General features: G+C 51.4%; 1 protein-coding gene across 1 annotated transcript in view; it reads right to left on the bottom strand.

Annotated features, from left to right (window-relative positions):
* Positions 1 to 1,154: 1,154 nt before the first annotated feature.
* Positions 1,155 to 21,845, bottom strand: part of SCD (stearoyl-CoA desaturase (delta-9-desaturase)) — a 22,191-nt gene continuing 1,500 nt past the window's right edge. Inside the window, exons 2-6 of the mRNA XM_014956355.1 lie at positions 18,821 to 19,109; positions 10,463 to 10,593; positions 6,557 to 6,762; positions 4,628 to 4,860; positions 1,155 to 3,424 (exon numbers count right to left, since the gene is read on the bottom strand). Coding sequence (XP_014811841.1) covers positions 3,225 to 3,424; positions 4,628 to 4,860; positions 6,557 to 6,762; positions 10,463 to 10,593; positions 18,821 to 19,109 — 1,059 coding nt within the window. The 3' untranslated portion in view covers positions 1,155 to 3,224. The remainder of the gene's footprint in view (positions 3,425 to 4,627; positions 4,861 to 6,556; positions 6,763 to 10,462; positions 10,594 to 18,820; positions 19,110 to 21,845) is intronic.

Genomic DNA, 21,845 nt, shown 5'->3' on the forward strand with positions numbered 1-21,845 from the left:
GTCTTTGGAAAACAAAACCAGTCCATGCTTCTGCCAGCAGCGGTGTGTGTCTGCCTCCCCCTCCTCAGCCAGCCTCAGCACACACCCCCCCCCGTCACAGATGGGGAAACTGAGGCACGGAGAGTTGCGTTTTGTTGGTTTGTTTTTTGTTTTTTTTTTTTTTTTAAAAGTGACTTTTTGTCCCAAATCACGCAGCGAGCGAGTAGCGAAGCTGGGAACGGGTCCCAGGAGAACAAGGTCCCACTGCTGCCTCCTCTGCTTCCACCCTCCCACAGACTCCTTTAAGCTAGACATACAGACAACGCGTCCAGGATACAAACATGCCACCAAAAATATATATATATATATATTTATAGGTAGGTGTGTGTATATATATATATATTTAATCTCAAACAAAGTTCTACTTAAAGTGTTGTATCGGTTTCTTAGTCTAACAAAAATTCTAACTCAAATACATTCAAAAATCACCTGCACCCACAGTTCAATGTAGGCAATTAAATAATTAAGAAACCCCTCGAATGTTCGTAAGTCAGCAAAAAGGAAAAAAAAAAAAAAGAAGAAAAAAAAGTACGGCAAATAGCTGTCGATACTCCTATGTATATTAAAGAAAGATTTAAGGCACCCAGAGATATTTGCCAATCTACCTTTAAAGTGACTGGGCAAACACCAGGACTGTTTGGTTACTGCTCCTCAGCTTCCACCGCAATTCCAGATTCTGGACCCAAAAATCAGCACTTGAAATTTGAAAGGAACCCTTGCTGTCAAACCCTGCTTTTCTCCTCTGAGAGGGTGTGAAATACTGCAGTGTGTCACGGCACCCTTCCCTACCCTCGGGTATGTCACACCACACGTCTTAAGGGCACCAGGAGCAAGGAAATCATTCTCCTCGCCTTGTCCCCCTTTGTCTCCTGTCCTGGAGCAATACGGATCTCCTGCCACCAGCAAATGAAAGGTTCCCCGCTCCGTTCCTCCCTGTGGTACCTCTTGGATGGAGACCCCGTGGCTCCCGATGGCTCAAAACCCCAAGGGGTCCCCATTGCTGAGCAAGAACAAGGCCACAGTGGTGGCAGGAAGGGGGAAAGGAGAGGAGGAGGACTTCTTTTTTGTCTGAGTAACGAGCATGCTCTTGGTGAGGAGAACATCTCAGATCTCCTGGCGAGTCCCACAGTGGCAGGAGAAAGCAAAGCTCCCGTGAAAGCTTGCCGGGGGCTGCTGCGTGGCAGAGCCCAGGCGAGGAAGTTGGGGTCCACTCCATCTCTGCCCTCCCCGGCCCCTGCCCCACGATGGGGTGGGGGGCACGCTGCAAACCCCCCCCCCCCCCCCCCTCACCAACTCCAACAACATCACCTCGCTCTGGCCAACCTCTTGTGCTTTCTTCCAGCTCCCGATTTGATGCATTTAAGCAACGAAAACAACACTATTGCTACAACTAATAGTAATAATAATAATAATAAAAAAATTAATAATAACGGGGAGAGTTAAGGGGGGGGGATAAAAAGCACGTTCAGCCCAGTGAGGGGCTCGAGGTCACGACGCCCGGAACCTAACCCCAACTCTTGGCAACTTGCAGGAAACAACACCCACAAGGACTTTATCTTTTTTTTTTTTTTCCTCTTTTTTTTTCTTCCCCGACCCCCTGCTCCCCAGCCCACCCTCCGGCTGCGTGCCCACATTGGCTTGGTGACATAAGTGACCTTTCTGCAGGACCAGCCACCCTTGCCGGTGACGGAGCGAGGTGGCCCCAGATGGCTCACCAAGGAGCAAGCCAAGGGACTAACCAGGAGCTGCTTTTGCCTCCCCTCTTCCCACTCCCTCAAGAGGAGCCAGGGAATGGAAAATCACCCCGGGTGGACCCACCTAGGACAGGAAAGCCCAGAGGTGACCCACGCTGGTGGCAGTGTCACCCCTTCTGAGGTCCTGACTCTCCCTCGAGCCCCTCGCGATGCCTGGCCCCATGTGGGTGTTTCTCAGGCACTTGTTAATCAACTGAGTGGAGCCCCTGGAGATGGAGAAACCTGCTCCTGAAGACACCTTCACCCCTCTCTACCCCTGCAGCTGCTCCCAGGGGGCAGAGGCAAGGACACCAGGACATCTCCGGGCCACCCAGTGGGGACCCTGTTTCTCCAGCACGTAAAGCAACTTGAGCTCAGCGGTGGAGGCTTTGGTTTACATCCTTCTCCCCCCTCCCTGCCCTCTATATTTTGGCAAAGTCCCATTTTGCTGGCAAAAAAAAAAAAAATCTCAGCGGTGGTGGCGAACAAAACCACCCCGGGGCTGGTGCCACCCCACGGCACCCCCCCATCTGTCCCCCTCCTCGCTGTGGCTCTCTGGGGGGGTGGCACAGAGCCCCATGGAGCCTTCAGTCCCTGGTGGCACAGCAGGCAGTGCAGGGAAGGTGGCTGTGACACCAGAGGGAGGAGGTAATAAGGCCACCAAGGCTCCCCCCTCCAGTGCCTGCTGCTGCCACCAGTGTCCCCTACCCCACGCCAAGCCACTGGTGGCCCTGGCCAGAGCTCTGAGAGAGTCTGGGGGCTCTCCTCTCCCCACCCAGAGAGGCTGTGCGGTGGGGAGCCGGAGGAGAAGGCTTCCCAAGAGACATCCTGGAAAGAGACAACTCTTTCCAATGGCGAGGGAAGGGGACGGGGCTGCTTTTCCCTGGGGGTTCAGCCACGCCACATCCATCAGCAGCCCTTGAGAAAGGTGGGGAGGGACAGAGGAAGGAATTTTTTTTTGGGGGGGAGCAAGGTGGTGGGGAGAAGGTCACTGACTTTGGCTCAACTCTTCAGCTGGCTGGTACAGGCTTCCCTTAAAACTCCAAAAAAGACCTCCCCCCGGGGCTGCTTCCTACCAGCTCCTCTGCCAGGGAGAGACCGGGACGACGTGAAGCAGGAGATGGGATAAGAGGGGCTGGAGATAAAGAACAGGGAGGAAAAGGAGAGGAGGGAAAGGGGTGGCCTCGTGTTATAAAGGCAGAGTCCTAGATCTTAAATACATCACGTAAAATACAGCGTGGGGAGGCGGCGAGGGGAGGAAAGGGGGGGCGGGGGTTAAAACTCAATTATCATTATCTTAAGCAAACTGGTAGCATTATTCAGTAGTTAGTAAACAGAACATTAAACCTTTGTCCAGCGTGTTCGGAGGGGTCAGGAAGGGAGAAAGGGAGGAGGAAAAAAAAAAAAGGAGGAAGGAGAGGTGTGGATGTGTGTGTGAAGGACAGCAGGAACTCAGCCACTCTTGTGACTCCCATCTCCAGTCCGCATTTTCCGGGCCAGGATGACCTCCTTGGAGACCTTCTTGCGATCGCTGGCCAGCCCCAGGAGGCACATGAGGTCGATGAAGGCTGTGGTTAAGTTGAAGCGCCAGCCGAACTCACTGGTGGAGTAGTCGTAGGGGAAGGTGTGGTGGTAGTTGTGGAAGCCTTCTCCTGCAAAACACCACCGGGGGAGAGGATATTGTAGAGCTCCAGGTGAAGGCCCCTGTACCTTGGCCCAAAGCACCACATTCCTCAAAACAGCCTCTGGATTCAAGCCAGGCTCCTCTCAGCTGAATTTCACCTCTCTACAACCCACCCCATCCCATCTGGGCATGGTCTAGCGTGCCCAGGCTGGCCCAAATGAGGCAACGACAGTCATAGAGGACCTGTGGGCCTTTAGAGGAAAAGAAGCGTGTGGCGAGGAACTGAGACAGGCCCTGGCTCACTGACTGCACCAAAACACCAGGGGAATCCTAACGGCTTCTCCTCTGCCACCTCGAGAAACCTTCTAGTAGTGGTTGAGCCACCAGCCCAACAAGCCAGACCAGTCCATACTCCCACACCACCAGCAGTCCTAATCCAAAGGGCATTTCCAGATGGGAATCATGCAGACAGACTTCTAGTAAGCGATCCACCCCCATCACCCTCTGCTTGGGACAGTGTCAAGCCTGGCTTCAGTGCTCATCCCTTCAATGGCATCATCTGGACTCCTGCTCCTACCCCCTCCCCAGGTCTCTGCAGCTCAAATCCCTCCCTGCTGAAAATCTGGGAGCAGAAAACCCTTTGGTGGTGAGAATGAGTGCAGCCTCAGTGACGTACAAACATGTGAACCAGCTGAGGATCTGGGCTTGGGAGAACAGGTCAGGGCCAACGCTGACCATGGGGTGTACTTTCCTAGGTCCCCAGAATTTCAGGAAAAACACATGAGATGATGGGACTTGCCTCATCCTCCCCCCCCAAAACCCCCAGCTGCCCTGCAAACACGTCCAAAGGCGCATCTGCTGGTGTTCCGAGTTGACAAATCTAAAGAGAGATAAGCAGAGGCTGAGGCACACACTGCTTTTCCAGCCTGGAGAACAGGGCAGAAGGACCTTGGAGCAGGGCAAATAAAATATTGCTATCGAGATAAGGAGGTGCTAAGTGTAGCAGAGTCCTTTCCAGCCTGGAGAGAGGCTGGGGGGGGAGCTGATAACCCCACTGCCCTTGTGTACTCAACTGGCCCGCCTGGGAAACACCCCCAGGTGGCAAAGGCCGGTGGGGAAAGGCACAGGGGGACCTGGGGACACCTGGAATCACAGAAGCAGCTACAGGCCCAAGGGACCATCCCCACTCTACTGTCTACCCCGCAGCAGAAGACAGGGATGCTGAACGTACCTAGGGCCCCCAGGCTGACCAGGGGGTTCTCCCGTGGGTTGATGTTCTGATCGTACGGCCGGTTGCCGAACATGTGGGCAGCACTGTTGACTAGCCAAGTGGCGTTGAGCCCTATGGTGTAGCGCAGGATGGCTGGAATGAAGAAGCTGATGACGATGGATTCATCCCAGTAGTACCAGGGCACCAGAGTGGGCAGCGCGAAGCACAGCAACACCACCGAGGGCTTGTAGTATCTGGAGAGGAAGGGGACCAGGAGGAAAAGGCTCAGTGGGCAGAGGCAGGACATGAAGGCTTGGTTCTGTCCTCCCTTTGGAGGAGTCATACTCAGCTTTACAGGGAAAAAAAAAAAAAATCAAGAAATACCTCACCCCTCAGCACCCCTGCATCTTTTGTCCTGGATGTGCAGAAGCCACACCTGAAGACTCCCAGGTCTTACCACTGGGCAAGAGACTCAAACTCAAGTCCAGCTCTCCCCATCTCAATCTAACACATGCACAAAGCAACGTCCCCACCACCACGTTTGTCCTGGATGTGCAGAAGCCACACCTGAAGACTCCCAGGTCTTACCACTGGGCAAGAGACTCAAACTCAAGTCCAGCTCTCCCCATCTCAATCTAACACATGCACAAAGCAACGTCCCCACCACCACGAGACACCAGCTGCTGCTTTTGGCCTCAAATGCCACTTCCTTCCCAGCTATGTTGGCCCCCACAAAGGCAACTCCATGCTTGCAGAGTCCCACAGAGCACCAACAAGTGTAAGCAAGGGACACCTACTCCATCAAAGAGATGATCATGTGGGGTCTTTCAAACCAGAGGGATGGGAGTAGAGGAAGCTGAACCACTCTGATGACCCACAAGAAAAATCCCAGGCACAAACAGGAGGGAAGCCATAAACCTTGCTTGGTTCGTTCGGGACTGAACTAGGGACCTCCTGAGTGAGGGACCTTCTAGTGACCTCCTGAACTATATGGATTCAGCCCCCATCCCTGGAGCCCTGGTGACAAGCTTGCCTCCTCTGGGGATCAGTCCCAGTGTAGACCCAGACAGCTGAGAGATACCCCATCCCAGAGGCACCAGTTAGTCAAGACTATCCTTCCCAGTTACTGTCTCTCTCATTTCCCCATTTTCACCATGCTGTTTCCAGGAGACTGATGGGAGAAGAGCAGAGGCATGGCCTGGAAGGTGCACCGCAACATCTCCAAGGATGGCCTGGAGGCATCCGTAGACCCAGACAGCTGAGAGATACCCCATCCCAGAGGCACCAGTTAGTCAAGACTATCCTTCCCAGTTACTGTCTCTCTCATTTCCCCATTTTCACCATGCTGTTTCCAGGAGACTGATGGGAGAAGAGCAGAGGCATGGCCTGGAAGGTGCACCGCAACATCTCCAAGGATGGCCTGGAGGCATCCATGGGTGGGCTCTGGGCCAGCCAAAGCAGCAGCTGGGCTGTGGGAAGGCAGGTGTGGAGGTGCTTTGTGGTGGGAAGCTCAGCCCAATGCTGGCAAGATGCTAGAGGGTAGGCGGGCAAGAAAAAGGGGTGTGGAAGGGCAGGAGGTACCACTAGCTCCTAAATACTTCCTACAGGAGAGGCAGCTCATTCCTACAGGAGAGGAGCTCATTTATCACAGAATCATAGAATGGTTCAGGTTGGAAGGGACCTTAAAGATCATTCAGTTCCAACCCCCTCGTCCTACGGCTCCCATCCCTGATCAAGAGTCCCTCCCCACTCTCCTGTAGCCCCTTTAAGTGGGGGTGGAGGGCTATGGTTCATCTCACAGTTCATCCCACAGCAAAACCTCAGGCACATCAAAGATTCACATGATGCCCTCAATCCCCTCACGCTCCATCAAAGGCGCTTGGGGTCTCCATTCCATTTGCAGGGGTCCCTTCTCCATCCCACATGCTTCTGGGCTGGGCCACCACTCACCTCCGCTGGAACATCACCACTTTGTCAGCCTTTATGTCGCTCAGGTCCAGCTTCTGGCCCTTCTCTATGACGTCCGGGTGCTTGCGCACCAGCAGCCAGCCGATGTGGGAGAAGAAGAAGCCCCGCATGGCATTGTGTGGGTCTGCATCTGTCTCAGAGAACTTGTGATGGACGCGGTGGTCCCGGACCCACTCGTAGATGTCATTCTGCAAGGCAAGAGGAGTGGAGACTTAGGGGCAGGGCTGGAGATGTCCCCTTCAAATCAACAAAAGGCCCTAAAACACTCAGACACCTAAATCCCATTGACTTGAACTTGCATCAGGCATTTTATCTTTCATTCGGGTTTGGGGTTTTAAAACAAAGTTTGGGTCTTCTTTGCTCAACCACTTCAATTTTCTTTGAAATCTGCCTCTTTTCTGGGCTGCCTATTTTTATTTATTTATTTTATTTAATTGGCTGACTTGAGGCTGTGGTTTGCACTTCCTCTCCAGCATCACAGGCTCCCACTGGTTGGCCTGTCCCCCCACCCCTGCAATAGCTGGCCCTCACTGGCCACTCTGTAGCCTCCCCCCTCTCACTCTCAGCTTTTGTTGGCCACTCATCCCCATCCCTCCACGGTGCCAGCTGGAATTGATTGACCTGCCCCTTCCCTTCGCCATGACATTTTTTCCATGGGTCAACCTGCCTTGGCTTTTCACAGGATTGCCAAATCAGATCTGTTTAACTTGGGAGCAATTTTTTCTAATCTTTTTTTTTTCCTCCCCCATTGGAAATCAGTCTTAAAACTACGGCCCCTTTTTTTACAAACAGAATAAACACATCATTTCAATGACAGTTTTCAAAAATAGCCCCCCTCCCCTCCAGCCCCATAACTGTTCTGTTTAAGCTGCAAAATCAATACAGTTTGGAAAATGTCAAAGCTTTCATCATCTGTATGAAGAAATGATTGTTTTGGCCAGTGTTAAGAATAGATTTTAATGAGCCTGTGCTCATTCCTTTATACCAAGGTTGTGATGTGCTTAAAGCCATGTATTACACCATTCATTAGAGGAGAGATCCAAGCACGCCCCTATTGCCTGTATTACCCAAGAGGCTCCTTAATCTCCTGAGTACATAGGACTTTTCCTCAAAACACTTTGAAGGTAGGGAAGTGGCATAATCATCCCTATTTCTTGCCTGGAAAGACCGAGTGACTTAACCACACAGGGAGCCTGTAGCAGAGACACAACTCCTCAAGTCCACCTCAAGTGCCATAACCACGTCTCCTTCAGCTGAGATAAAATGATTTGCCCACAGGCCATGGAATAAGTCAACCATAGACACAAGTCCAGCATTCAACTCTCACTTTTTTTTTCCAAATACTTCCAATTTTTTCCAAATTGCTGCTTTCCTCCCAGCCAAATCCCGAGCACCAACTAGTACCACCAACCCTCAGTGATGTCAGTCAGAACTTGGTCACTCAGGATTCCCCCAGAAGAGTGTGGGCCAGGAGCCTTTCCTATCTGGTAAGCAAAGGAACACAACCCGTACCCATACTAAAAAGAGGTGATTCTTTGAGCACCTGCTCTGGTGGGAGGTGTCCCTGCCCAGGGCAGGGAGTTGGAACTGGATGATCTTTAAGGTCCCTTCCAACCCAAACCATTCTGTGACATGTTTCATCTGTGACCCAAAATCTCCTCACAGGTAGAGGAGTTGATAAGGGGCAGAAGTCCCAAATTCTCTGAAATCATGAGTCACAGGTCTCTGAGCAGCCAACAGGCATTTTCTGGAGGACCTCAGATAAGATAATCAAGAGTCTCCTCTGGCCTTAAAAGTCACTGGTCTCATCTTAGAGCTGCTGCCACTAACAGGAAACAGATAAATTGAAAATAAACCTTCTCTTCATCTCATTAAAAGTAACTATTAAAAAAAATAATAATCCACAGGGCATGGTAGTGAATTTTCAGTAAAACTTTGGATTAGTTCCTATTGAAGCTGAAATATCTCTCTGTCTCTCATCTTTGTCTGTCCTATCCCCTACAGGAACAGCTCAGCAAATTCTTTCCCCCTCTGCCCTATAACCCCATGAAAGATGGTCTTTGTAGAGGACTAATACACAGCAACCCATCCCATCCCTGTGCTGAGTGTTGGACCAGGAGGTGGAATTAGCAGCTTGGTCCTTCCTCCTCAAAGATGCTGGTTTGGTACTAACAGACATTAGGAAGATCCATGGTGTTTTACAAAGTTTTTAGATGATTGGGTATTAGGAAAAATTTTTACACTGACAGGGTTATTAAGCATTGGAAGAGGCTGCCCAGGGAAGTGGTGGAGAAAGTCTTTAGATGACTGGATATTAGGAAAAAAATTTTACACTGACAGGGTTATTAAGCATTGGAAGAGGCTGCCCAGGGAAGTGGTGGAGTCACCATCCCTGGAGGTATTTAAAAGATTGGTGGATGTGGTGCTTAGAGATATGGTTCAGTGACGGTTCTTATCAGTGTCAGGTTGATGGTTGGACTAGATGATCTGAGAGATACAACCCAGGCAATTCTGATTCTATGATTCACCCACACCCTGTTCTGATTACGTGTCAATGAAGCGATACCCTCTGTGGCCACACAATGGGAAAAAGAAGATAACGTCTCCAAAATACCTGGTCCACTTGGACTTTCCCCCCCTACCTGAGCTGGAGAATTTTTTAGGGGCACACCACTGATACTTTTCTGCTCACCACCTTCTAGCAGGAAGCGCTGCACCCTGTCACCCTCCCGAGTAGTTCCTACAGATGAGCAAGCTTGGATGAAGTCCCTTCAAGTACAGCTGGAGGAACGGAGTGCCCTCAGAGCTGCCTCACAGCAGCACACCCCAGAGACCACCAGGATTTTCCGGGGCTATGCCTATCTGGGCTTTCACTCTGACATCTTCTAAAGGGCCATCTCTGCTATTTTCTACAGTCCCCAAGGACCTCCCAGTCGCTCTGTTTGCTTTGTGGACTGTGAAGTGCTCTCACTGTGAGTGGTTGGGCAATATCCTGAGGTGCTTATCAGCCGCCTGCAGTCACTTGTGCCACTCTGAATGGGCCCAGCCCTCTCCTCGAAATATCACTGATCTGAGATGACTCTCTGGAAGCCACTGGTGTGACTTACAACAGGGTTATTCTCCTAAGTATCACTCTTCTGAACCAGAGAAGCTTCCCCCTAAACTGCGTAACTTCAACAAGTTCTTGGTCCTTCTGCAGCAGCAAATTCCACGGGCTGTGCAGATGTCCCCCCCCCCCTTCCCCTTATCAGCCCTGCAGCAAGAGGAGGGTGAGGCAACCCAAACACCAGGAGAGCACTTAGCACTTCATCACGTCTTTCATAGGACCTGGAGCAAGCAGAGGGAGACCACACCTCGAGGGAAGGGTACATTCCTGCTTTGGAGAGCTTTCCAACCCCTGATCTTGTCCAACAGTCATAGAATGGTTGGAAGGGATCTCAAAGATCATCCAGTTCCAACCCCCTGCCCTGGGCAGGGACACCTCCCACTACACCAAGTTACTCGAAATCCCATCCAACCTGGCCTTGAACACCTCCAGGGATGGGGCAGCCACAGCTTCTCTGGGCAACCTGGGCCAGTGTCTCACCACCCTCACAGCAAAGAATTTCTTCCTAGTATCTAATCTAAATCTCCCCTCTTTCAGTTTAAAACCATTACCTCTCATCCTCTCCCACCCAGTTGTCTCAGAGTCACCCTCTGATGAGATAAGATGAAGACAATGAGATGGACTCTAGCACTGCTGTGTAAGCTGGAAAGGGCAAGCTGTTTCCGAACAAGAGTTCATAGGACAGAGAAACCTCTCCATCAGCTTGTGCCCCCTGCCTGAGACAGGCATTCCAGAGGAGAACTTCATTCTGAGGACCAGTGGCACACTGAGGAGGTGCTTACCTGGAAGGCCATGGAGTTTGCAATAGTCAGGAAGATCCGCAGGGGCAGCGTGGCTTTGTAGGACCGATGGCTCCAGAGGCGGTGAGATCCAGCTGTTATCCCCAGAGCGCTCACCAGGAAACACAGGACAGCTGGAGAGGAAAAGAAAGAGTTGGGGCAGTTAGAGCAAGTCAGCCTGCAGCAAAGTTTCAGGCAGAGCAACACAAAGGCAAAGGCTTCCCCAAACCTGTACGAGCGAGAGAGGAACGCATGGAGACCACAGACTGGGACAATAAAAACCAATGCGAGAGTACCCAAGCCACCACAGGCTTCCTAAGCAATGTGGGGCAAATCACTTCAGTTCTTCACCTCTGACAAGGGAGGAAGCTCCCCCTCACAAGACTTGTCGCAGAGGCAGACATTGGTGGGCCCAGTTGAGCTTTGAGGCTGCTTCATGAGTTCCCTCTCCACACAGGACATAAAGGGGCAAGGAACTCCTTGTCCCTCTGGCATCTAGTAAAAAAACCCACATCCCTCTCCCTCTGGATCTGCCCTGGTCTCTGTGTTCCCACATATCCTCCTGGGACCTCTGGAATTTAACCTGGGGTTCCAGCATCTTTAGGTCCTAGACCTAAAATGGAGAAAAGATCCCCAAGAGGGTCAGAGCAGCATTACATTAGGAATCTGGGGCTAAGAAGAAAACGGGATCTGAAAATTAACTCCTTCTCTAGGAAGGAAGGGTCAGGAAGTTTGGCAGAAAGACGGAGGGCATTCAACAGTTGGTTTGCCCTCCAAGTTCACACACCGAGAGGGAAGGGAGCACATCTCTGCAGAGATCCATCCTGCGGGAAGAAACACCTTCTTCCCAGTTCCCCTGGGGAAAACTCTTTCCTTGGTATAAATTTTCAGATTTCAGTCAATTGGATGTATCATTAACACAGCTCCTTATCCTCACATGTAAATCTGTGGACAGGAATTGCTGGGATGCTTGACAATACCACTCAGCCCAGCAAAATGGCTCCAATCAAGCTTATCTTTAACCAAGAAAATAGACACTCTGCCAAAAGCTTGCCTGGAATCAGAGATGTGAGGCACGTGCAAGGCATTGTTGCCCTGTTCTTTCATTCAAAATAATCCAGGCTTTATTTCCTATCATCTCCCACTCCTTCTTCCTTCTGTCACCTCCTCTTTGTTTTTCTACATTCCACACTTAATCTCTTTCCCTCTAAAAGCCAGTCCCGGCTGATTTAACATCCTCTTCTGGCCCCTTAAACTTGAGTGAACCCTTCTCGCTCCCATCCTACTGTACAACAGTGACCTTCCCCATCTGCTGATCTGACCGTGACTCCCCACCTTCATCTTCTCCCTTGGCCTCCCCTTCAGTGCAAGCCTGGGACCAGCACATCTGGTCCCTTGGAGAAGACAAGTGGTCACTGATTTATAGGTCATACCTGATTTATAGGGCATGAAAAGGGATGAAAACGCACGCAAACACAGCAGGATCTGACTTTTGGAAGAGGTGATGGAGCAAACCTGTAAGGGTTGGTATGGAGGAGCAGGGCGTTTGGTTCAGGTCTCCTTTGGCCTCCCTGACAGCAAAGCACCTATACCTTAAAGGTCTCACCCAGTCCCGTGGTGTTGACTTGAAAGTTATGAAGCAGCTCATGACCTGAGCAAACCTGGAAGGGTTGGTATGGAGGAGCATGGCGTTTGGTTCAGGTCTCCTTTGGCCTTCCTGACAGCAAAGCACCTATGCTGGACACCTTAAAGGTCTCACCCAGTCCCATGGTGCTGACTTGAAAGTTATGAAGCAGCTCATGACCAGTTCCCTGTTGGTTTTAGACTTTAAGACTCATTTTAGGGCCACGAAGGTGATCAAAGGCCTGGAGCACCTCTCCTATGAAGACAGGCTGAGAGAGTCCGGGGTGTTCAGCCTGGAGAAGAAAAGGCTCCAAGAAGACCTTACAGCTCCTTCCAGTCCCTAAAGGGGCTCCAGGAGGGATGGGAAGAGACTCTTGATCAGGGATTGGAGCCATAGGACGAGGGGTAATGGTTTTAAACTGGAAGAGGGGAGATTTGGTTTAGATCTTAGGAAGGAAGGAAGGAATTCTTTCCTGGGACAATGGAACAGGTTGCCCAGAGAAGCTGTGGATGCCCCATCCCTGGAGGGGTTCAAGGCCGGGCTGGATGGGGCTTTGAGCAACCTGGTCTGGTGGGAGGTGTCCCTGCCCAGGGCAGGGGGGTTGGAACTGGATGATCTTCAAGGTCCCTTCCAACCCAAACCATTCTATGATTTTAAATCAGTCACTATCCCCATAGATTCATACAGAAGAGCAAACCTTGAAAAAAATCAGTCACTATCCCCACAGATTCATACAGAAGAGCAAACCTTGAAAAAGCACCTAAGATATGACTGATTTGCAGAACCTCTCTGGTTCCACACTGAGGTTCAACAACAAAACCCGCTCCTGGATGTCTCAGACGGTGCCTACAAGCAGCAGGAGCATGACTCACCACCATTCTCCCTGAAATATAAGCAGCTACACCCTGCAAACCGCATTTCATAAAACCTCTGGGCAACTTTATGCCCACGGTGCACACCTCAGTAGCTGAGACAGCTTTCCAAGGGCGACAAGCAGTTTATGGCAGAGCTGAGGAGCAGTATCCAGGAGCCTGGATTTAAACTCCAACCCCTAGAGACTCTATGAAAAACACCAGGCAGGGAGTCCATGATAAAGCACAGCAGTTTACAAGGGATGTGTGGGGCAATTTGCAACCCAATTCTCCACAGTGGGACAAGTAGGCATGAATTAATGGCACGCTGGGGACAGAAGTGCAATCTTTCATGATCTTCAAGAAAAGTAAATGCCAGGTCAGGTGAGTACAGGCCCTATTTATAGCCCTGAGTTCAGGCCTCCCTCTCTGGTGAATCCTCACGTGCTGATCAGGAATTTTTTTGGCAAAAAGAAGCCTCCAGGAAGATGTCTCTGGCTGAGGACTGTGGTGTTTAAGCTTTGCAAGAAGGAAGATCTGTATCTCTTTTATACAGGCAATTTCCAGAACTTGCCTGTGGGCATCCCGCTCGGGAAAAGATGACACCAGCAATGAAGACATATCCGTGAGCCCAAGGAATCACAAAAGAGACATGGTGAGGACACCAACAGGCCCAGAAAACGAAAAACCCAGTACTTGCTTTTGGGTAGCCTTGCCTGAAATTTTTGTTAAAAGCCTGAAAGCTTTTGTTAAAAATTAGGAAAAGTACCCACTGCTTTTGGGTTCCCTGGCATAGAACAGTCACAGCCTTCATCCAAAACCCAGGAACCTCAGCAGGGAGCATTGACTTCTCCTGGAGCTGTGTCCCAGGTCACTACAACGGTCACAACTCTCTAATTAAAATCCCCTGTTGCCTTGTCTCTTGCCCATATCCAGAGGCTGTACTTTATCTAAGGAGCAGACTCTTTCTGTGGGAAAGGAGCTGATTTTCAGTCTATGCCTACATAGCACCCAGCCCCACAGAAACCCAAACCCTACCTGGGGACTATTAGCCCCATCAGCCATACCTAAGAGCTGTTGTAGTGACAGGATATAGACGATAAGATTAAAAAGCCTCATGGAAAACAGATTCAGTGGGTTCATCCCTGCAAACAGGCACAGTGACGATCATGGCATAGCCAGGGAATCAGCATCTCACAGGGGAGAAGCTCCTCCAAGACCATCCACTGGGAATGAAATTGGAAAGAGAGTAGAGATGGTAAAATAAAGTTTTCACAGATTGTCACAGCTGTCCCGTGATGCTGCCCCATGATGCTGCCCCAAACTGAAGGACTTAGGGGCTCCGTCAGCTGAGGTTTCCAGGTCATCTTCCCCAACATGCTTTGAAGTACTCAAGTTCCAAAAAACTGGCAACTTACAGGTGATGCTCCCAATGACCCATTCAACTGGAATACGAAGAATTATGGCCATGGGCAGTAACATGCACTCAGTGCTCCAAAAATAAATCCCAAAACATTCCAGATTCAGTCATGTCTATATGACTCAGGAGCCTTTACTCCTTTAGGGCCCAGATTCAGACCTCAAGTTACGATGGGAAGCCAGGAATGTGCTAAAGGCATTGTCACCTGCAGTCAACACCGTGGATGTTTACATGGAGAGGTGTCCTTGCTCCAGCAGGTGTCCTTGGGTTTCTGCTCAGTGCGAAGGAAAACTACAGCTCTGGACTGTTCCCTCCTTGTCTCCCAGTCCTTCTGGCCAGGTGGGTTGTGCTACTCTCAGGAGAAAGATAGTGAGAGCGAGAAAACGTGTAGGCTGCATGAAGAACAGCGTTTGTGAGGAGCAGTAGGAGCTACTGTTGCTAAAACCCAACTTCCCTGTCTGGCAAAAATCAGAATTTCCCCTCCACACTCGGAGAAGCAGGCCACCTGCTAGTTAAGCCTGCTTTCCCCTCCACGCTTGGAGGAGAAGCAGGCCACCTGCTAGTTAAGCCTGGAGAGGACACTAGAGAGGTGTTCTCAGCAGTAGTCTTGATGGGAAAGTAACATAAAACTTCTGTAAGCGTTTTGCAGGACACATCCCTCGGGAGTAGCACTGTCAGAGTTGCCTGAATTATCCAGCAAGATGCTCCTTGATCCAAAGATGATGCAGCAGCAAGAAAAAAACCAAAAACGGTATCAGCCCACGCTTTGGCCACCAGTGGCATAGCAGGGAGCTGGGGGGGCTGTTAGACCACCGCACCAAGAGGAACATCACCGTTTTATAGAGACTGTTGGCCAAGCCAAGAGGGGTTAACACAAATATCATTGAGCTGCTGCACCCCAGGGCCAGGAAGACAACCTGCAAATTGTGTTTCCAAGGAGGCTTGGAGCAGTTAGAGAAGAAGCTGCCAATCACCTTTGCATCCTTGCCCTTCCAGGCTGGGTCTCTATGTCGTTTGGCAAACGCCGTGAAACCTGCCCTGTGATCCCTGAAGAGACTGCGCAAGACTCTTGTCAAGCGCAGCGGAGAAGGCAGTAAATAAATAAAAAGGGAAGCTGGCTAGAAAGCCACAGGTCTTGTGGAGAGCCCTCGTTCTGGGGAGCTCTCACCTGATCAACAACCCCAGCTCGTTCTGGGCAGCTCCGTACCAGAAAGAGATCCGGGGATACAATGCACACAGCGACGCAGAACAGCAAACAATGATGAAGGCAGGGCCCCGGAGAGCTTGAGAGACAAAGAGGAATTAGCACACAGAGAAATGAAAACAAAAGGGGACACAGTCACCAATATAACTGGTTTCAGAGGGACGGGGACATCAAGGAGATGGTGGCCCGGGCGAAGAGGGTATAAGCAGGGGATTTGCTCTTTATAATAAAATATAGAAGGTCGATCAGCTGCCAGGCACTAGAAGCATCACAACGGTGAATGTCTGGGGCCATGTTAATTTTATATGATATGTACACAGCCTAAAGAAGGCACGAGCTGAAAAACAAACAAGGAAACAAGGAAAAACCCCAGCTGTTCCAGATCTACGCTGGGAGAGCTGCTCTGCCATGAGCCCATGGTGTATCGCCAGGAGCAACAGAAGCCTCTGCTGCAATATCCTTGTTGGGGAAACGGGAACCGTAGCCCTCTCCCTGCTACCGGGAGATGCTGGGAAAATAATAGAAAGTCACCAAGACAACAGCCACGGATGTCTTGCGTGCGCTAAAGAAAGGTATGAACCAAGAAAAGGACAGCACAAGAAGGAGCAAGGAGCTCTGCTGACAATCCAGACCTGTGGAGGATCAAAGTACCCCAGCTCCAGTAAGCACTGGAGGAGAACGGACTATAGGGGAAAGCTCTGGCTTGGCTCCAGGGTGCAGGGAAGGGTGGTCCTTCCCCAGAACAAGTGTCAGCTCCACAGGAGCTCTGTGGAGCTACTCCAGCTTTGGTAAGGCAGGACAGATCTTCAGCCAGTCCAGAACAGTGCAGTTCCCTCAAATTCCATGTCCTTCTCCCATTCCCAGAGCATCTGTCACTCCAGAAGCCACCAAGGAATCTTGCAGTGCCTCACAGTGGCAGGGGAGCAACTGCCACTTCACATGGGACTTGACTGAGAAGGGGAGCAGAAGGGATGGTCATGAGGTAAAAGGCAAGGCAGGGTCCCAGGAAATGCCATGGGATGCCATACAGATATCCCAGACAGGCATCTGGTTGCAAAGACACTGCCTCAGAGACCATTTTGGGGTAAGATGGGGCTTAGCAGAAGGCAAAGCAGCATTAACCTTCTGGATCAAGATGCTCAAGGCCGTGTACATTATCTCAGGGCAGCTCAAGGGAGAAGGGTTGGATGGATTTGGAAATCAGGGTGCATCTCAGCAGCTTGAAATGAAACCAGTAAACCCATCTCACCTTTTCCTTCCTCCTCGCCCCAGTGCCCTGAGGGTATCTGGCTGGGGTTGGAGGACCCAGGCTGCCAGCTCAGTGAGGAAGAGAAGCCAGCAGCCCCTGCCCACCCTCCACCTGAGAGCCCAGAGGTGGGACACAGAGCCCTGAAACACTCCTCCAAGGTTGTGCTGAGGCTGCACGTTCTGCCCAGCCCTGCCAACCCTGGGGAAAACACGGCCTGTCAGGTTTTCACAAGGGAAAGGTCCAGCAAAGTCTTCTTTCATAAAAACCCCCATGAAAGGCCATGCTGGTTGCACAGGGAACATGTTGGTGACACTTTTTGCAGAAGCTGTAACCAGCTTCTGACCGAGTCCCGTGGCCTCCAGTGATGCTCATCCCCCAGAATTCTCCCTGTGAGAAGGCTAAGATGGTCCAGGAGGAAAAGAGTCCATCTGGGCATCCAGGGAGCCATCTCTGTCCCAGTCCAGCTGTGATGCTCATTGATCACAACCATTGCAAAGACAGACTTTGAGAGCGTGACAGACTGTCATAGAATCATAGAATGGTCCAGGTTGGAAGGGACCTCAGTGATCATCAAGTTCCAACCCCCCCACCATGGGCAGAGTCACCTCCCACCAGACCAGGTTGCTCAAAGTCCCATCCAGCCTGGCCTTGAACCCCTCCAGGGATGGGGCAGCCACAGCTTCTCTGGGCAACCTGAACAAGTGTCTCACCACCCCTACAGGAAAGAATTCCTTCCTGAGATCTAATCTAAATCTCCCCTCTTCCAGCTTAAAACCATTACCTCTTGTCCTATCGATCCACTCCCTGATCAAGAGTCCCTCCCCATCTCTCCTGTAGCCCCTTTAGGGACTGGAAGGGGCTCTAAGGTCTCCCTGGAGCCTTCTCTTCTCCAGGCTGAACAACCCCAACTCTCTCAGCCTGTCCTCACAGCAGAGGTGCTCTGGTCCTCGGAGCATCTTTGTGGCCTCCTCTGGACTCGTTCCATCACTCCAGGGCCTGTCCACAGCTGGGCTGGCCAGGATGCTGCTCCTGGCCGAGCGCTTTGCCGGAGCACCGCTGAAACCAAAAGCCAGGCCAGCAGGCCTCAAAGGAGACTGCCGCTTTTCCGTTTCGGGATGCTGTGTTCCACGGGAAGGCAAGGGGCTGGATGCAATCTCCCGACCTCCCCACTGTGAGCCGTTTGGCTTCTTGACACCCCCAGGGGTCCACACAAAGGCTGGTGGAAAGCAGGGCTCCCCTGCAGCTTGGGCCCCGGGCCCAGCTGCCTTTCAAGCAGTCAAAGGAGAAGTTTGGTTCCTGCCCAGGGCAAGGTCTGTGAGAAAGGGGAGCTTCGCCTCACTACCTTCTGCTGGGTTGTGTTTTCCACTGGAATTCGCTGCCTGGAGAGCCGCTTATTTATATTTTTTTTTTTTTTGAAAGTTGTCAGGCTTAGTTCCGGGATGATGGGGGCTCATCTGTCCTTTTGTAAGAACGGTAAAAGACCTGAGCTTCAGACTTAACTCTTGACTTTAATCCTCAGCACAACTGTATTTTGTCTCTGCGTGGAGGCGCTGAGGGATTGACCCTCCCTCGTTAAGGGCAGGAATGGTTCTTTGGGCAGCAGCCTCGTGCCAACTAATGCCCCGTACCACCCCAGCCACCCCTTAACGTGTTCTCCTGAGCATCTTCCTTCCTGATGCTCGGAAGTCACAGTTCTCCACCGAACATCTGCCCTGCTTCACCCCAGGAGTGGCTACAACTTCCAAGCCTAATGCCCGTGAATCAAGTCTGTTCTTTTAGCAGCCAAGCAGTCCCCTGCCAAACCCTCCCCTCTCATGCATGACCTTACAAAAGACACTACGAAGCCCTCCCACAGCTTGCCACAAATCTGGCCGAGTCGCTTCTTCTAACAGAAGACCTCCACTCCCTCCTTTCTCTGTGGGCTTGGAGGAAAAAAAAACCAAAACAAAAACATACCACCCAATGGATCTGAGGTTTGCAAATGCCACGAAACAAATGGAGGAACATGCTTACCCCATGCCAAGGTCTGGATCTTCGCAGAAGGTATCAGCGTCAACCCGAAGATGCCCCCTAGATGCAGCAGGCTCATGAGGATGATATTCCTCCAGACGTATCGCATGGGGGGCTTGGGGCCTTCTTTCTCCCGGTAGGTCTCATCAAAGATATCGTCTATCATGCCCCGGTCTCCTGCCAAGTCCTCATGATTGATAAAGTCCTTCTCCATGACGGCATCCCCATTCCTGGTCACCCGGGAGGTGACGGTGCCGACGGTGGTGGTGGTGCTGGAAGCGGAGGAGAACTCCTTGGAGAGGCGGCGATGGACATTTTCAGGAAAGGCAAAAAAGGGAAAACAAAACAAGAAGTCGGTGGTTACCAATGCAGGGAACAGAAACACGGGCTGCAGTTTTCAGAGCAGGCTCCATTCCTTCAGCTGAGCCCTTGGCACCAAGAAGAGCCTGCCCTGGCTCCACCGAGGGGGAGGGAGCCTGATCTTTCTGAGGAGAGGAGGTGAACGAGGGACTGGCAGCAGAAATGACAGAAAAAAGACTTGAAAGCCACTCTTTTTTTACCAACAGTAGCTTTGGTGAGACCATTTGCAGGCTGCAAGGCTTTTAATGTTCCTTCAGTTTTACGAGTGGGCGGTTTTAGGTGGGCTCATGGTCTGGGCTTGTGCATAAGCAGACAACAATAGAGGAAATCTTGTGAATGAACAAAGAGGTGGCAGAGAAATACAGCCCCAAAACAAGGTTTTGTTATAAATCATCGGGCTGCTCCCGATACCCCACCCCTTGGTGTCAGCCCTGCTAGGGATCACTGGAGGAACATCAAGAAGATCCACAGGGGGGTTCCTCCTTTATCTCCCCCTGCTTCAACTTCCAGATCTGGGACGTGGCAAGACCAACATAACTGGAGACCAGCAGAAGGACGAGAAGCCGAGGGATGTGCTTCCAGTTGAGACATCCTATCCCACGGCTGCTGCTAAGCCTCTTATCCCTCTCCCACTTCCCACCCGCGGGCAAACTGAGGCACGGGAAGCCGATCCTCTGAGCCAAGGCCACCGGCGGGCAGAGAGGAAGTTCTAAGCGGGGGAGTTGGCTCGGCCTGGCTCTCTCCTGTAACCCCGACACACCACCTTGCCTCTCCAGACACTTGTTTGCCCTGGCCTGGTGACAGCCCGTCCCATCAGGGCACGCATGACGACAGGAACGGGCAGGACTGACCCTAATGAGACAGGTCACTGAACCCTGAATCACCCGTTTCCATCTCCATCATGACAGCCACGTGCTCGCCGGTGCTCATAGACCTTTTATCTGGCCCAAAGCCCTACTGCCTGACGGGGTTGGACCCCCCCCCACCCCGGGGTTGGGGGGCTGTGCCAAGCACATGGGATGCCAACACATGGGATGCCAAGCCACCCCTCATCTCCTGGGAATCTGCCCGAAGGACACATCCCTGGCAGGAACTGGGGAGCCGGGACCACGGGAGCTCTTTTCCCCATAGAAACCTCTCCCGAATTCAGAGCAGATTCCCACCCATCATTCCTAAAAGACCACCGTCCTGCCATGGCCTAGTTTCCCGAGGGAGGCATTAAAATCAGGCCAGGCAGCTTACGTGGCCACCCCAACTCCTCCCTTTCCCAAGGGGAGAAACTAGAGGGTTACAGGCATACCTTCCTACGGGGAGGAGCCGGCAAAGCTGACAGATTTCCCCTCGCGTTTGGGAAGTAAAACTATCTCTACAGAGATCATTTCGTAAGTTTTTTCCTTCTGGAATCAAAGGTTAGAAAGGAAAAAAAAAAAAACAAAACAACCCAAAAACCCTGGACACGAAGTATCCCACTGCTTTATCTGATCCCAAGCAGCTGCTGGGCTCCAATCCGGCTCCCTCTGCATCCCGGCTTATAGGCTGCCTCTGCCTGCCTCCCTAATTAATATTTTGAGGGTTTGATACACGGCTCCCTCCGCATCCCAGCTTATAGGCTGCCTCTGCCTGCTTCCCTAATTAATATTTTGAGGGTTTGATACACCGAGCCGCTGGAAAATTTAGTGCCCCCCCCCACCAAAAAAATAATAAAAGAGCTGTGAGAAACGTCTTCTAACCTAGCGATTCAGCAAGGAAAAGTTCCTGCCCGTAAGAGCTGTGAGAAATGTCTTCTAACCCAGCGATTCAGCAAGGAAAAGTTCCTGCCCGTTTCAAAGCGTCAGATATTCTCATCTGGCATTTTGGCAGGAAAGCCAGGATTTTCTTCTTCCTTGGCTGGAAGACAAATCTGCCCAAAAAGAACCCAAGGCTTGTCTATGCAGGAAAAATTCCCAACAGAGAGATCTGGTGGTATAATTAGCCGGGGAACGCTCCCCATATGGACATGGCTGCTTCCAGGGTAAGAATGTGGGGCTGGAGTTGCATTTTTTTTCCTCCTCGGCGATAGCTTATGTCACTGTCAAAGTTAAGACGGGGGCAGAGGAGGAGGAGGAGGCAGGGCGCAAAGAAAACAGCAGAGAGGAAGGAAAAAAAACCAACAAAACCAAGCAAAAAACCAACACAAAACCAAAAAAAAAACCACCCTCTTTCTTCTTCCAGAGTCGTAGTAGCCACATGAGGAATTTTACCAGCGGACCTGTGCTGCTGGAATTACACTGATATCATCAAAGCCGTCATTTCTCACATGTAAATTAAATCAAAAGGGCTATAAAGCAGCTGTGAAACACAGCTCCACCGCTACAGGCCCGGGGGAGGGAGGGGGGGAGGGGGGGGAGCAGGCAGCTTTTTAGCTGAAGACCAGGGAAAGGAGGAGGAGAAGAAGACTTTTACCCCCTTATGGCCAAAACGGCTCCTTGGGGAGAAGAAAGTGGGATGGATGTGGGGTGTAGAGCTGAAGAGGGGGAGGAAGCCCCAACTACATCCCTCCCTCATTTCTGAATGACTTTGCAGCTCTCATCTGCAGAACAGATGTGTTCCCCCCCCCTCTCCATCCTCTACACCCCCTTCCCTTTTGCCACCCACCCTACCAGCATCCAACACGCTATAGGTGACCCTG

Source organism: Calidris pugnax, unplaced genomic scaffold (assembly GCF_001431845.1).
Source record: "Calidris pugnax isolate Ruff unplaced genomic scaffold, ASM143184v1 scaffold196, whole genome shotgun sequence".
Lineage (NCBI taxonomy): Eukaryota > Metazoa > Chordata > Aves > Charadriiformes > Scolopacidae > Calidris > Calidris pugnax.